General features: G+C 44.3%; 1 protein-coding gene across 2 annotated transcripts in view; it reads left to right on the forward strand.

Annotated features, from left to right (window-relative positions):
• The window catches only part of TTC7A (tetratricopeptide repeat domain 7A), a 265,462-nt gene that overhangs the window by 92,117 nt on the left and 156,201 nt on the right, over positions 1-17,144 (forward strand). For both annotated transcript variants that reach the window (XM_077813878.1, XM_077813879.1), the window contains one exon: positions 1,645-1,749. In XM_077813878.1, the coding sequence (XP_077670004.1) occupies positions 1,645-1,749 (105 nt within the window). The remainder of the gene's footprint in view (positions 1-1,644; positions 1,750-17,144) is intronic.

The following is a 17,144-nucleotide window of genomic DNA, read 5'->3' on the forward strand; positions in this document are numbered from 1 at the left end:
AGACATCTCACCAACCATCTTATTTCTGACCCAAAAGACAGTTGCCAGCAAACATAGAACTTCACTTTCTTGATTACACAAATGCAGTTAAAAGCAGACTGGATCTGTTTCCTCTGCATCTGAGCTCTGCTTGACCAGAGTTGAGATTCCCCCGCCCATGTTTAATTAATTTGTAATCCTTGTAAATAAAGGTGGACAGTGCAGCCCTTTGCAAACCCAGTCTTGAGAATAAACTCTCACATGTTGAGGTACTAGGAGTTGGGAGTGTCCCTCTGTTGATGCTCCCTAGGGTAAGGTAATATATTGCCTTGTAATAGAGCTGTGGCTGGCATACAGGCAGAAGGAGGGGCTTGGAATATGCCAGCTCATGATCCTTTCATGAACCATGTCAAAACTTGTAACTCAAGGAGGGTAAAGAGAGCCCCTGTATCAAACACCATGGCCAGAGCCATGTGAGAGCAAAAGAAGGTGCCTTTGTAATTCCAAGACTCTTGCCTCAAAACCACAAATACAAACAAAAGTAAAACAATGTCGAGAGCTGTTAACTCTTGTAAACACACCAGCCATTTTGGGTACTGCCCTAGGACTAGGAGTCTGGAATGTATTAATTCTAATTCCAGCTCTGACCTGACTCTCCTGGCCTTAGACAATTCCCTTAACCTCTTTCTCTTCCTTCATCTGTAAAATGAGGCTATTGATAATATTACATTACTATTGTTGTACTACTGCCTTTAGGTTGTTGGAATGAGAACTGCACAATTGTGTGTCATAAGCCCCAGACTGCTAATAGAGACTCTATTTTAGACTGAGTGGTAAGGACATGTGCTTTTGGAGCAGGAGATTTTGGGTTTTGTCCCAATATTTCTGTGAGATTTCTAGGTGGCCATGGGTGTGCCGACCTCAAGGCATGTTCTGAAGATTAGTTAATGTTTGTAAAGCACTTTAAAGATGAAAAGTGCTGTGCAAGTGCTAAATTTATTAAATGTAATTCATTAATTGTAATCTAATCCCAGGGAGACTGTGAGAGCTAACATATGCTACTCATACCACCTGTATTGAAGTTCAGATTCTTCTACCGGGCATAGTGACCATATCCAGCCTGCCCTCTCTCGGCACCTGCTGAATAGTTCATTGTGCTACATTTGTCAAGTCAACTCAGTGGTCTGTGGGCCCCTGGTGGTATTACCGTTTGCTACTGAACTCGAACAAAAACAAAATCCACCCAAATCCACCAGACAGAGACTGATTTAAATGCCCAAACCTCTGCAAGATTCAGTTTGTCTTGATTTAATTAGCTGAAGGGGAGGCTCCCCAAGTTCCTTTCAGGGTCTCTAGAAGGTGTGTCTGTAGTCACTGTGAATTACTGCAGGGCTCCAGGGGGAGATGAAGAATAGAAATAGTACAAGCCTGTGTTTTGACTTATTGGGAAAATAGGACTTATTGGGAAAATGGTTCTCTTGCACCTTTTGCTGCCGGGTCTAGCTGTTTGGCATTTTGAAAACAATATGTTTCTTGCTGGGGGAGGAAGGCAAAGCAACTCACTTGTTGCGGATGCATGAATTTTTGCTGACTAGTGTAACTGTTGCGTGCATTTCACTGAATTGCATTGTCTAATCAGACTCCTGTTTTTTCCATGTCCTCCAGTCAGCATATGCTGTGTCAGTGCTCAGAGAGTGTGCTAAGTTGCGTCCTGCAGATCCCATGGTTCCTCTTCTGGCTGCTAAGGTCTGCATTGGGCCACTGCACTGGGTAAGTGAGCTGATGCAATTCTTCTTACATAATGTATTAGGTACCGCAGTGCCAGTGCCATAGTGCAGTAAAAAAAACCAACAACCCTGTGAAATATATATCAGCAGTGAAATTTTGAAATGAGATTCACTGGCACAGTAGAGCAAAGAAAAAATACAAGATGATCAGGAATTATTTCCCTGGGTAGCCTAGGGTTGCTTGTTCAGGTTAATTTCCAGAACAGAATCCAAATCATTAAAGTTCACATTCTAATGGCTGTGGTGGGGGTAGAGTGAACCTGGCCCCTCGTCTATTAGTCATACAGCTCTGCTGGACAGCTCAGTCCTTTGTTCTTGAGTCCCTGGGTCAGGCTTTTGTATATACATGCTCCAGAAACAGAGTGGGGCTGGGAGACCGCGCCCGTGAAATTCTGTTTATCCTAAAAAGCAGAAACATCTGTCAGTCTTTTGCTGCTTGGTTTAATTAATGGAATGAGAGCTTGCTTTTCCACTGCTGTCTTCCTGCAGCCAATAAGGGATTACAGATGGAAATTTTAAATCAAACAAAAGAGGTGACAGGCATAAAAGAAAACATCATAAAAATCAGCTTCGGTTGAGTGGAAAATCTGATATTTTTTCACCCTAGGAGCCAGATCCGTAGCTGTGTAAATCAGCATAATTCAATTGAAGTCAGTGGAGCGACATAAACTTACACCACCTGAGAATCTAGCAATATATGTTTTTCAAAGGCAATCACATGCCAAAATAAGCTGTGTTATAATGTAAAAATGGTCTGACACGAGTTGAAAAAAGACAAGAAATATCATCTCACTGAAGAGCTGGCCCCTCCAGGTCACGCGTGAGGGCCCTGGGGGATACCATGTGGGGAAGCTGCTACTGCCACTGCCCAGGCCGTGTCTGTTCAGGTGATAGGGTGTCTTGCTCCACGGTGATCCGTGTGACCCCTTTCCAGAGCACTAAAATTCACGCTCAAATTTAATCTTTTTTAATTCAGAAATTGAATGTCTGATACTTAAAAGAGAGATTTTTAAAAAGCGAAGTGCAAACAGCCAGCAGGTTATGCTGAACATTCTGCTTACCCTTTCTCATCAGATGGTTTTCAAGATAAAAATTGTATTCACCACTTAGAACTAGAGTATCCTGCGGTGATCATGATTAGGAAATGTCTTCTGCCTAGTTTTTGAAACTCGGTCCTGGTCCTGTGAGGAGAATCACTCCGGCAGACCCAGGCATTCACACAGACCATGAAGTCAGTGGGGCTCTGTGTGAGCTCAGAGAGCCAGCCTAGCGATTCTTCTTGCAGGACTCAAGCCTAGACGAAACCATCTTACACAATAATGATAAATCTAGTGCAAGCCAGCATACTAATAAAGGGTTCCTGCCTATTTATAAATATCACAAAAAGATGACCGTCATCTAATAGATTGATACTTATTAACTTATGAACAATCCTGTGGCTCCTGCTAAACACAAACTTTGCACTAGGGAAGGCTGCATTTTCCTCCCACGTTACTTGCTATACATGCAGTCTTCTGCTATAACGAGCCTGCAGATATAACTGAAATAATAGAATGAATGAACCCTTTGAGGTTCCGTTCTGAAAGTAAAATCATTGTTATGATCTCACGTTTTCTGTAGGCACTGAAGCTGTAACCAAGGCCTCTACCATTGGAATAAAATGGGCCCTTGATATTTGTTGAGATGAAAGGACTAGGCTACTACACTGAGGGAAAAGAAATGGAACAGAATTCTTGTGTCTACCGTACATTGTACTACTGCTTTCCTGCTAGCTTAGCTTGTTTCCTTTCTTCCTCTCTTTAAATATTAAGGATCAAATATCTAACAGCAACCATTTCATTGTGTGCTCACAGTCCACTGTTGGTTCAAACTATGCACCTGCAGCTATCGGTTCCAGTTATAACATTTAGAGGCCTACCCACCTGATTTTTGCCACGATCAGGTGCTTATTAGTAGCCTCTCTTTTGGTCCCATCTGCAGTTTACAGATTACAAGTGCAAAATTAGACGACTATTTGAACCCCATTAATTTGTGTTTTGCCCAGACTGCATAATCTTCAGCACTTGATTAGATTTCAGCACTGAACGAAACATCAGGATGATGATGATGTGTATTACAAGGGTACGTAGAGGCCACAATTAAGATCGTTGTGCTAGAAGCCATAAAAACACATAGAAAGACACGGTGCCTGCCTTGAAGAGTTCATAGTATAAACAGAGAAACAGTACGCTTCCTTGTTGTTGTTTTTTTTAATATTCCCCAGCCACCTCCCTCACTCCCCTCTGTGCAGATGCCCCAGCCCCCCTGGTCTGCTACTGTCACCCCGGAGCACCCTCTTTCAGCTGTGCATAGATTCAGGCTCAGTCTGGAGCCATCTGAATACAAAGAAAAGTTAATCAGTTTAAAAAAAAGTTAAAAGGTGTCCTAACTCTAATAAAGAAAAGGATGAGCTGCCATCTTGTCATTCCGATGGTGTAGGTTAGGATTTGGGAAACGCACCTTGCCATTCCAGCTGCTGATTTCCTTTAAGACTAGAACTTGTCTTACCTCATCTTTGGGGTGTATGAGGAATTGGAGGGACACTCAAAGCTGTTATAAGGCAAAATCTAGTGATTAGAAAATAAGAGCCATCTTCCCTTATAGCAGGAAGGGAGTAAGGCGGCATAAGGCACCCCATAATTCGATGGACAGCTAAAATATGAAAAGGAGTATGCTGCTGGGGTAACAAGAGGAGAGTCTGGGAGATAAATGGGAGTGAGTCATAACTCCCTGCCTGGTCTGCTCCTGGGGCAGTCCATCTGTGCACAGCCCTTTACTCATGGCAGACTGCAAAGTGACAAGCAAGCCGTAGATAAACACAAATTGAGAAAGAGAGGGGATGTGTGTTTAACAGTTGTTTATCCAGTTGTTCCCCATGGCAAGATGTATTTTCTGTGCCCCAATTTAAAGCCTATCTAAAACCCACTGGAGTCAATGGGAGTCTTTCTATTTGGATCAGGCCCTTACTTCCCTGAATGGGATCATGTCCAATGAAGTATGGAAATGTCCGCTCTCACTGAACTGCAAGCACTATTCCATGGGGGCCCGATTCTGCCACCATTTCTCACACTGAGTAGTGCTGTACTATGTAAGTATTTTGTCTGAAGAAGGCACTGCTGATTCTATGGATGGTGGCAGAATATATAGACGGAGATAACAGCACTGAAATACTGTCAGGTAATCAAAAATTTATATATATATTAGTACACACATTCTTGTTCTTCTTTCAGTAAATGGGCTAGATTCTACCCTGACACTGAAGTCAATGGGATTGCAGGGATGTAAAACTGGGCAAAAATGGGTGGAGTCCCTTTAAAACTACAGAAATTGATTGTAAAAAAAGTCAATCTTACATAGTCCCCCATCCACTAGTAGGTAGTAACCTATTCTTCTGTCAGCAAAAGTAGGTTTGCCAGTAAACTTAAAAAGAGTTTCTGCCTTGGGAAAGCTGTTTCCCTAAACGTCATAATTACAGTAATTATGTGCATTTAAATTACATGGTAATAAAATTAGAATCAAATCACTGTAAACTGAAGCTGGACAAGTAAGAAAAGCAGTGATCAATGGCAATGTAAATAGAGAGCTGGATCAATATTTAATTGAACAATCTAACGGGAAAAAATATTAACTGTTTTTCACTTTGGTTTTCAGGAAGTGTAAGATCTGATTAATTCCTAACTTGCTGGAAATGTGACTAGTGTATTATTAGTTGAATTATGAAATAAATATAAATATTTGACTGCCGTTTAGCCAGAAAAAGGGTGAAATAAGAACATCATTTATACAAATGAAAAAGCAAACTCGTGCTTTCTTTGTCTCTCTACTGAATGCTTTTGGTGCATTACTATACCCTGACAGTTTACTGTCCAGATGCAAGCAGTACACTGTTAGCAACTGAAATAATTTCAACACCATTTATGCATCTGGATAATTGTAATGTGTCGTGGGGAGTACAGAACTGTTTCTTTGCTGGTTAATCAAGCAATCATTTAATTTATAGTACCAGCTTTGTACACAGTATCCTGGAACACTTTAAAAAAACAAAAATAAATAAAAATTGAATATGCCAATGTGATTTAGTGTGTCCAAAATGCCCATTATGCATCTCTAAAGAGATCTCCATTGCAAAGTAAATTGAAATAAAAATCAATCAATACAATGCAATCAATACATACAGAGCCTGAGCCAGAAAAGAGCTGAATACCTTCAGCTCCTGTTGAAGTTAAGAGCCAGATCCTCAGCTGATGTAACTTGGTATAGTTCCATTGATTTCACTGGAGCTGTGCTGATTTACACCAGCAGATGAGCTGTTCCCCAAAGAGCCCAAGTCTGTTCTGATCTGTTCCCCAGAGAGCCCAGTTACCCCTAAGATTGGACCTACATTGAGCAGTAAGCAGTGTCTTGTTCAGGTTACATTAGAATTATAGGTTTTCACAAATAGAAAAGTGTGGAGTGAACAGCAAATGAGTATTTTATTAGTCTGAGGGCCTAAAAGAGCTGCCTCAAGGGAGCAGAAAAGCGCTAAAACTTGTACACCTGTACAGATCACTCTTGCCTATTTAGAGACACAACTGGACCTATGGTTAACAGTGTCCCAGAGATTTAAAAGCTTTCTGGAACAAGCTGTAACTTTCAGTTTATTCCACGTCCATACAGGGTACAGTATATTTAACATGTTTCATTGGGCCAAATGTGATTTAAGGCCCTGTCCTCCCTGGATCCCAAGAACAGTTTGCTGAACCTGTTTATAAATCTTTTAAAACATGGTTCCAGTGCAACAATTTGGCCAGCTGACATGGATAAGGACGAACTGTGTTCTAGCTTGTGGGCTATGTTCAGCCCTGGAATGAGTCATGCCAATCCAAGTGATGTCTAGCCAGTCATCTTTAAACTATCTACAGAAAGTGCTATGAGATTTTAAATGATTGCAGATGATCAAATCATTTGTTATTTTCATTAGAAAGCTGACACAGTCTGCACCACTAGGCCACTCCCTCAGTGTTCAGGCATTTGTCCAGTATGAATTCAGAGAAAAGAGAGCCACCTACTGAACTACTAGAGCTGCTTCCTGATGCACCCGCCATTCCTTATAATTCTTCCAGCCGAGTGCTGACTGTGACGTTCCCCTCTGGTATTGTCTGGACCAGTGGATCTGCTAGGTCACTCCAATCCTTGACTCTGGGAGCCAGCCTTACCCTGCTCTTCTGTGAGAACCCCCACTCCTGGGCTGTTCACGCACAGCCTCTGGTATGTAAGCTGCTCCCAGCTACTTGCAAGTGAATGTCACTAGCCAATATGCCCACTGGACACTGCAAGCTTATGAGTTTGTCAATTTAACAAAGAATTTTATATGTACCAGGCTTGTTTTCCCAAGGGGAGCCTCTGAGACACTTCAAACCAAATGCATTGCTTCAGGTAGAATAAACAGACAGATTTATTAACTATAAAGATAGATTTTAAGTGATTATAAATCAAAGTATAACAAGTCAGAGAGGTTACCAAAATCAAATAAAATATAAGCACGCAGTCTAAACTCTCAACCCTCTTAGACTGGGCAGCAACTGGATGAAGCAGTTTTTCTCACCCCACTGGATATTGCAGTCCTTTATACAGGTTTGTTCCTTCAACTTGGGCCAATCTCCTGTGTTGGAGTCTTGTCTTCTTCTCCATGTCTTGGTTGCTTGCAGCATAGGTGGGGGCAGGAGAAGGGCCCAGTATGCGTCTGCTCTGCCTGTTTTATACTCTCAGTCCATGTGCTTGTAGAACACAAGTCCAGGCATGTCTGTGTGGCATTGCTGAGTCTCCTTAAGCAAGTATCAGAGGGGTAACCCTGTTAGTCTGGATCTGTAAAAGTGGCAGAGTGTCCTGTGGCACCTTATGGACTAACAGACGTATTGGAGCATAAGCTTTTGTGAGTGAATACCCGCTTTGTCGTATGCATGTAGTGGAAATTTCCAGAGGCAGGTATAAATATGCAAGCAAGAATCAGGCTAGGGATAACGAGGTTAGTTCAATCAGGGAGGATGGGGCCCTCTTCTAGCAGTTGAGGTGTGAACACCAAGGGAGGAGAAACTGCTTTTGTAGTTGGCTAGCCATTCACAGCCTGTGTTTAATCCTGAGCTGATGGTGTCAAATTTGCATATGAATTGAAGCTCAGCAGTTTCTCTTTGAAGTCTGGTCCTAAAGTTTTTTTGCTGCAGGATGGATACCTTTAAATCTGCTATTGTGTGTCCAGAGAGGTTGAAGTGTTCTCCTACAGGTTTTTGTATACAAAAGCAAGGTTGAGCAATTCCCCTGGTGGGGCCTCAGGCAAGTGAGTCATCGCATTGTAGCTCCATTGCTGGACAATGGCTGTTGATGGGTTGTTTGGCACCCCGCCCGAGCGTGCTGGGCATTGGTTACTTTCCTTGCTGTTGCCTCTGGGGAGCTAATATTTGGCTGATTCCCCAACTTGCAGCATGCTTTAGTGACCACTATATGACACAGTTCTCATAACTTTTTATGCATTAATGATGCACATATATGAATAGAGAAATGACTTTCAGCAGATCATAGCTTTCCCCTGATACCTTACAAGACATGCTTTATATGTGAAATCATGATGATATGAAAATGAAGAATATGAGGGTTACAATACGCTCCCCCAAGGTACAGAATGTCACACTGATTTTATCTAATTTTGAAGAGTTTGTGAAATCTTATGGGATCACAGCACAAGTTGGTGCTGTCAATAATAATAATTTCAAATTTGAATTGAAGTAGTTCCGTGTCCCTAATTATGTTCAAGGTACCATTGTACAAATACATGTAGATGAGCTAATGCCTACAGACATGCATCAAATTCTGAACATCTTGCAGCTCTTGACTGTCCCGTGTTATTAACCTCCCTTAATGGATTGGCTTCAATGGGGAGACCTCCCTGTGCCGTCTGCTTCTTTATGAATTTTAGGGAGGTCATTATAGAGCTTTAAAAAATCATGGAGCCAAATGGAGTCTAGTCTAAGATTAGCTTTAATAGTGACAGGTAGCATGGGCTAGTGGCTAGGGAACTAGACTGGAAGTCGGGAGACGAGTCTCAGTAGAAAACACTCTTCTGTCTCTATTGGTCTCTGACCAGTATGTGTAAATAGCTAAAGGACACTGATGCCTATTGGCACTGGTAGGTTCTGGGTCTGACACTGTTTCAGGTGCTGTGGGAATACTCTGTGAGTAAAGAATTGCCACTGCTCTAAATGATGGTTCCCACTCATTCCACAGCTCTTCATACTGGAGCGATTTCAAAGTCTCTCAGTGTCAGGAACTACCAAAAATGCTGGCTTCTATGTGCCTCACTGGTGATTGAACAGCTAGTACTGCAGAGGGGTGAGACCTCAATAGCCCCATGTAGAGGGCTGAACTTGGGTGCCATGTAATTTGGCAACATTGGAAAGGTTGGCACAAAATACTTAACGGATTCAACCAACTTTAAAACGTGTGGGCTTAGTTTCTTGTCATGCGTAATCAGTGAGCCATTCTGTATGCTGCAACCCCCTGTATTCTACTTCCACTTTGTCCATTAGTCACTGAACACCCCAGGGGCCTCCTCTCATTCACTTTTTCTTTTCTTCTCTTTATCTCTTTGTTCACTGTTTGCTTTTCATTTCTTTTCTCTCTCTTTGGGCTGCAACATCCCCTCTTCTTTGAATTGATTGAATAATTGTATCCCTGCCTACAATCCAATACAGAAATTTAATAATCATAAAAAAACCCAGTCCTATTCTTGTTACAGTTAAAATTAAAGACCAAAGCAATGGTGGTATTGTTTGAAATGCCCCAACTTTTTCCATCCTGGTAGGTGCTTCTCTAGTCTGTTGCCCCACATCTCCTTGTTTTCATCTGTAAAGCTGTCCTCATCGTACTCCTCTCTGCCATCAGTTTGCGGGAGCAGCAGCGGCTGTTCATGAAAGCAGGTTCAGTGTGGTGGGGCTTCAACCTTTTGATAAATAAGTTGAGCCAATTAAAAACCAGATGGGTGGCTGTATGCCAGGAGACAGCATCTGCTGTTCCCCCATCCTTGTCAGTGTGCCCATGGGCTTGGCTCAAGTACACACCAAAAGCTCTGGTCAAATAACCTGGTTTGCTGGAACAGGCACTCTCTATTTCAGGGAAAACATCTCTCAGGTTTATGCTACTAACAACTGTTCAGCTTCCATCAAAGAGGATGCGGGGGGTGGGGAGGAATAACCCAGATTATTATATCATCAGTGGCAGTTCACAGCCTGGTAATACATTTCTCTGAGAGCTGTGTGCGCTTCCCTGTGGCCTAGAGGAAGAGTTAGCCAGTCATCCAAACTCCCGCTGACAAATAATGAAATAATGCAGCATGAGAATTAGCAGTGCTTTAATGTAGCTTTGGGTATCTTTGTTTTTAACCTCCTGTCATTTTTCAGCTTCCTGGGCTCCACCCCTGCAGTCTGGAGTCCTATTCTGCTGCTGTTGCTCTCTTCTTTCCCTATTCAACACGGAGCACGCAGAAGAGGCTCCGTGTATCTGTGTCTGTCTCTCATTTCTGGGAAGCTTTGAGGCTGTGTCAGAACAGATTTCAGGCTTAGATTCCACTTGCTTCTGAGAGAACTAAAAATAAAAAAAAAGGAGGAGGAGGAAAGAAATTAAATTACATTCAGGCCGTTGCCTGTAAGCTGATGCCCAAGGATTTTTTTTTTTTCTTTACCAGGTGTCATATTGAGGTTCCACACCTGAAATATTTAACCTCTCACCACCCATAGCATGTTCTTAGAGCTAGGATTCACTATAATTAGTTTGTTTTTGGTAATGCCCATAATGGGCTATGCATTTTCCAAACACAAAAGAATGCAAGGGGCTGTGGTCAGATTCTATATCTCCAGGCTTGCTGGCACTGGCTGTAGCTTGCAACCAAACGGTTGATCCAATGGTCCACCTCAGGGTTTGTGACCCAAGAATGGGGCCCTACTTGAAATTAATTATGCCTCCATTGGATTAATTTTCAGTTATACTGAAGCCCTGCAGTCTTGGTCCAGTGATCCTTGGCAACTTAGTGGGAATGGGTTGGTTCATGATTTCTCCGTAACCTCATCTGCTGCCTAGTCCTGCTGTGACTGTTGTCTCTCCTGGATCCTTCTAACTGAGGCTTATCAACATGAACACATAGTTCATGGCAGACCAGGGCGTCGATGTTCCCTGCGCTTGTGTGCCGTGCACTAAGTGTCTATGTGAACCATGCTTCCGCACTCTAAAAGTTCCTTAGGGTGCTTTGATCTACTCTACTCTCCTTTCAAAGTGGGGTAGATCAGAGTACACTCGGGAATTTCTAGTGCACTGCCACAGGGTCCACATGGACACTTAGTGCACAACACGCTAGTGTGGGATAGATTCACGCCTTGGCTTGTCACAAAGGAAGGGTTTGTTTAGACAAGCCCAGAGTGACACCTGGCATATCTATAAAATCTGTAGTGAATGAGTCCTCCACCTGGAATGCAGGCACGTCAGGAAACATTTGTGTTAGGAGCTGAGGCCTAGTGAATGTTGATGTGAATGAAAGGTTTGCAGGTTTTCAGGCTCTCTAAGAATTGGGGAAGAGAGGGTGGGTGGCAGTGGCTGAACAGTGCAAAAAAAGGATTTGTGAATGTTCTTGTGAATAAAACCAGACGATTAGCTTTGCTGGAGTTTGCAAGTCCCTTTATTCTCAAAGCAGCCTTTGGGTGACCACTTTTTTATTCACAGGAATCTCTGTGGAAAGCCAAAATTTCATTAATACTTGTCTGAATAAATATTTACAAATGGTCCTGAATAACTTGCAAGCAGGAAAAAATGAATGTTATGCCTCCTATTTAAAAAACTCAGGTCATCTAGTTCGGGAAAGGAAACAATGCCAGCTGATATCGGTGACCAGTCATACAGCCTGAATAGCAAATATGCATAGTGACCCGTTCATATGCAAATCAGAAGCTAAAATTTCTGTATCTCACCTCCAAGCCCTTCATTTCATTTAGAGTACTGCTGCTGAGATCATCTTCCTTTTTGCTCTTCTCCTCATGTCTTCCCCCACAGAATCCCTTATCTGGCTCTTTCTCTGCCTCATCCCTTTTCCTGGTTCTTTCCTACATCAAATGCAAGCTTCTTGTTCTCACCTTCAGGGCTTGGCAAGACTCTGTCTTCCCACATCTCTTCTGTCCACTCCTCTTATTAGCTCCCTTAATCCTTAAATTCCACCCAGTCATATCTCCTAATTCTTTCTTTTATTCCTTCTATTCTCATTTTTTCATCTTCTTTCATCCTTTTACTCCCTCCCCCCTTCGTTGTGCTTCAAGACACATCCCTCTTTATCATAGACCTCCTTAAAACCTGTTCATTTCACAGACTCCACCAATACTGATCTCCCCACAGATGATGTCCCCACACACTATTGAACTTTAATGTTGTCCCTTGCATCATATCTGTCTGAATCTAGTTTGTAAGCTCTTTGGGACAGACCCCTCATCTTTTCTACTACTTGTAAAATATAAAGTTCACTTTTTAAAAAAGTCTTTATTTTTGAGGAAGGAAGGAATACAAATGGCTTAACAGGTGCAGACAAATGGGAAATCCACTCTACAATTTGAAAGGATGTGATGTTTAATGTGTATAAGCAAATAAAACCAAAGCCTGTAACACAACAGATAAGGGATTTACCTACTGCACAGTTGTCCCTGGGTATTTTTGATGAGTTGTTAACGTGAGTGTTCATACATTAATAAGAAAAAGTGATAAGGGAAGAAGAAATGAAGAGAGTGAAGGAGAGTGTGTAGGTGTGAATGAGAAAAAGGAGAAAGTGAATGTGTAAGAGTATGGCTGTCTATGGTGAGGTATATTTCTCCTGGTAGGTGAGATAAGGTGTCTTGCATAAGGTCCCAGAGGGCAGAAGAATTTACCCAAATTATTTCTTCTTGGGGGGCTATTTTTTTCCATAATGAGTGCTGGGATATTTTCTGCTTCTATTCTCTTAGGGCCCAGTCCAGCAAAACCCTTATGCATATGTTTACACTTAAGTACACGGGCAGTAGGACTGCTCATGTGCTTAAAGTTAAGAATGTGCTTTTGCTGGAAAGAGGGAGGACCTCAGTCTTTCCAGTATAACAGGAACTTTTAGGACCTGATTCAAGCCCTGTTGAAGTCAATGGGAATCTTCCTATTGACTTCAGTGGGCTTTGGATTAGACCAAGTGCCTTTGGTGTTAAGCCTGCTCTTCTAAGCCTTGGTCTACACTAGGACTTTAGGTCGAATTTAGCAGCATTAAATCGATGTAAACCTGCACCCGTCCACACGATGAAGCCCTTTATTTCGACTTAAAGGGCTCTTAAAATCGATTTCCTTACTCCACCCCCAACAAGGGGATTAGCGCTTAAATCGGCCTTGCCAGCTCGAATTTGGGGTACTGTGGACACAATTCGACGGTATTGGCCTCCGGGAGCTATCCCAGAGTGCTCCATTGTGACTGCTCTGGACAGCACTCTCAACTCAGATGCACTGGCCAGGTAGACAGGAAAAGAACCGCGAACTTTTGAATCTCATTTCCTGTTTGGCCAGCGTGGCAAGCTGCAGGTGACCATGCAGAGCTCATCAGCAGAGGTGACCATGATGGAGTCCCAGAATCGCAAAAGAGCTCCAGCATGGACCGAATGGGAGGTACGGGATCTGATCGCTGTTTGGGGAGAGGAATCCGTGCTATCAGAACTCCGTTCCAGTTTTCGAAATGCCAAAACCTTTGTCAAAATCTCCCAGGGCATGAAGGACAGAGGCCATAACAGGGACCCGAAGCAGTGCCGCGTGAAACTGAAGGAGCTGAGGCAAGCCTACCAGAAAACCAGAGAGGCGAACGGCCGGTCCGGGTCAGAGCCCCAAACATGCCGCTTCTATGATGAGCTGCATGCCATTTTAGGGGGTTCAGCCACCACTACCCCAGCCGTGTTGTTTGACTCCTGCAATGGAGATGGAGGCAATACGGAAGCAGGTTTTGGGGACGAAGAAGATGATGATGAGGTTGTAGATAGCTCACAGCAAGCAAGCGGAGAAACCGGTTTTCCAGACAGCCAGGAACTGTTTCTCACCCTGGACCTGGAGCCAGTACCCCCGAACCCACCCAAGGCTGCCTCCTGGACCCAGCAGGTGGAGAAGGGACTTCCGGTGAGTGTACCTTTTAAAATACTATACATGGTTTAAAAGCAAGCATGTGAAAGGATTACTTTGCCCTGGCATTCGCGGTTCTCCTGGATGTACTCCCAAAGCCTTTGCAAAAGGTTTCTGGGGAGGGCAGCCTTATTGCGTCCTTCATGGTAGGACACTTTACCACTCCAGGCCAGTAACACGTACTCGGGAATCATTGTACAACAAAGCATTGCAGTGTATGTTTGCTGGCGTTCAAACAACATCCGTTCTTTATCTCTCTGTGTTATCCTCAGGAGAGTGAGATATAATTCATGGTCACCTGGTTGAAATAGAGTGCTTTTCTTCAGGGGACACTCAGAGGAGCCCATTCCTGCTGGGCTGTTTGCCTGTGGCTAAACAGAAATGTTCCCCGCTGTTAGCCACAGGGAGGGGGGAAGGTTGAGGGGGTAGCCACGCGGTGTGGGGAGGCAAAATGCGACCTTGTAACGAAAGCACATGTGCTATGTATGTAATGTTAACAGCAAGGTTTACCCTGAAAGAGTGTAGCCGCTGTTTTATAAAATGTGTCTCTTTAAATACCGCTGTCCCTTTTTTTTCCTCCACCAGCTGCATGTGTTTCAATGATCACAGGATCTTCTCCTTCCCAGAGGCTAGTGAAGCTTAGAAAGAAAAAAAAACGCACTCGCGATGAAATGTTCTCCGAGCTCATGCTGACCTCCCACACTGACAGAGCACAGACGAATGCGTGGAGACAAATAATGTCAGAGTGCAGGAAAGCACAAAATGACCGGGAGGAGAGGTGGCGGGCTGAAGAGAGTAAGTGGCTGGCTGAAGACAGGGCTGAAGCTCAAATGTGGCGGCAGCGTGATGAGAGGAGGCAGGATTCAATGCTGAGGCTGCTGGAGGACCAAACCAGTATGCTCCAGTGTATGGTTGAGCTGCAGCAAAGGCAGCTGGAGCACAGACTGCCACTACAGCCCCTGTGTAACCAACCGCCCTCCTCCCTAAGTTCCATAGCCTCCACACCCAGACACCCAAGAACGCGGTGGGGGGGCCTCTGGCCAACCAGCCACTCCACCACAGAGGATTGCCCAAAAAAAAGAAGGCTGGCATTCAATAAATTTTAAAGTTGTAAACTTTTAAAGTGCTGTGTGGCATTTTCCTTCCCTCCTCCACCACCCCTCCTAGGCTACTTTGGTAGTCATCCCCCTATTTGTGTGATGAATGAATAAAGAATGCATGAATGTGAAGCAACAATGACTTTATTGCCTCTGCAAGCGGTGATTGAAGGGAGGAGGGGCGGGTGGTTAGCTTACAGGAAAGTAGAGTGAACCAAGGGGCGGGGGGTTTCATCAAGGAGAAACAAACGGAACTTTCACACCGTAGCCTGGCCAGTCATGAAACTGGTTTTCAAAGCTTCTCTGATGCATACTGCGCCCTCCTGTGCTCTTCTAACTGCCCTGGTGTCTGGCTGCGCGTAACCAGCAGCCAGGTGATTTGCCTCAACCTCCCACCCCGCCATAAACGTCTCCCCCTTACTCTCACAGATATTGTGGAGCACACAGCAAGTAGTAATAACAGTGGGAATATTGGTTTCGCTGAGGTCTAAGCGAGTCAGTAAACTGCGCCAGCACGCCTTTAAACGTCCAAATGCACATTCTACCACCATTCTGCACTTGCTCAGCCTGTAGTTGAACAGCTCCTGACTACTGTCCAGGCTGCCTGTGTACGGCTTCATGAGGCATGGCATTAAGGGGTAGGCTGGGTCCCCAAGGATAACTGTAGGCATTTCAACATCCCCAACAGTTATTTTCTGGTCTGGGAATAAAGTCCCTTCCTGCAGCTTTTGAAACAGACCAGAGTTCCTGAAGATGCGAGCGTCATGTACCTTTCCCGGCCATCCCACGTTGATGTTGGTGAAACGTCCCTTGTGATCCACCAGAGCTTGCAGCACTATTGAAAAGTACCCCTTGCGGTTTATGTACTCGCCGGCTTGGTGCTCCGGTGCCAAGATAGGGATATGAGTTCCGTCTATGGCCCCACCACAGTTAGGGAATCCCATTGCAGCTATGACCTTCACATTTCCCAGGGTCACTACCCTTGATATCAGCAGATCTTTGATTGCGTAGGCTACTTGCATCACAGCAGCCCCAACAGTAGATTTGCCCACTCCAAATTGATTCCCAACTGACTGGTAGCTGTCTGGCATTGCAAGCTTCCACAGGGCTGTCGCCACTCGCTTCTCAACTGTGAGGGCTGCTCTCATCTTGGTATTCATGCGCCTCAGGGCAGGGGAGAGCAAGTCACAAAGTTCCATGAAAGCGCCCTTACGCATGCGAAAGTTTCGCAGCCACTGGGAATCGTCCCAGACCCGCAACACTATGCGGTCCCACCAGTCTGTGCTTGTTTCCCGAGCCCAGAATCGGCGTTCCACAGCATGAACCTGCCCCATTAGCACCATGATGCATGCATTGGCAGGGCCCATGCTTTCAGAGAAATCTGTGTCCATGTCCTGATCACTCACGTGACCGCACTGACGTCGCCTCCTCGCCCAGTATCGCTCTGCCAGGTTCTGATGCCGCATATACTGCTGGATAATGCGTGTGGTGTTTAATGTGCTCCTAATTGCCAAAGTGAGCTGAGTGGCCTCCATGCTTGCCTTGGTATGGCGTCCGCACAGAAAAAAGGCGCGGAACGATTGTCTGCCGTTGCTCTGATGGAGGGAGGGGCGACTGACGACACGGCTTACAGGGTTGGCTTCAGGGAGCTAAAATCAACAAAGGGGGTGGCTTTACATCAAGGAGTATTTCAGGCAGGACTTCACGGAGGGTTCCAATAAGAAATGGTGCACCTAAGTTATTGTTCTTATTGGAACAAGGAGGTTAGCTTGGCCTCTGATTGATACATGGCTAGATTTACCTCGCTGCACCTTCCCTGTGAGTGACTGCAGTGTGACCTAGAGGAATGAGTCCCCTAGACATACCCTAAATGTACAGAAAAAGAGCATCTCTATCTAGTTCTAGCAGGCACAGACTGGCTCTGGTGTGGCTCTGTGGCTCTCTATAGCTAGTAAACGATCTATACCAGCAGTTTTCAACCTGTGATCTGCAAACTATGTCTAAGGGGTCTGCAAAAGGCTGTCGTTACAATAGAACAGTGATTTTTCTTAGAACTTAG

Source organism: Eretmochelys imbricata, chromosome 3 (assembly GCF_965152235.1).
Source record: "Eretmochelys imbricata isolate rEreImb1 chromosome 3, rEreImb1.hap1, whole genome shotgun sequence".
NCBI lineage: Eukaryota > Metazoa > Chordata > Testudines > Cheloniidae > Eretmochelys > Eretmochelys imbricata.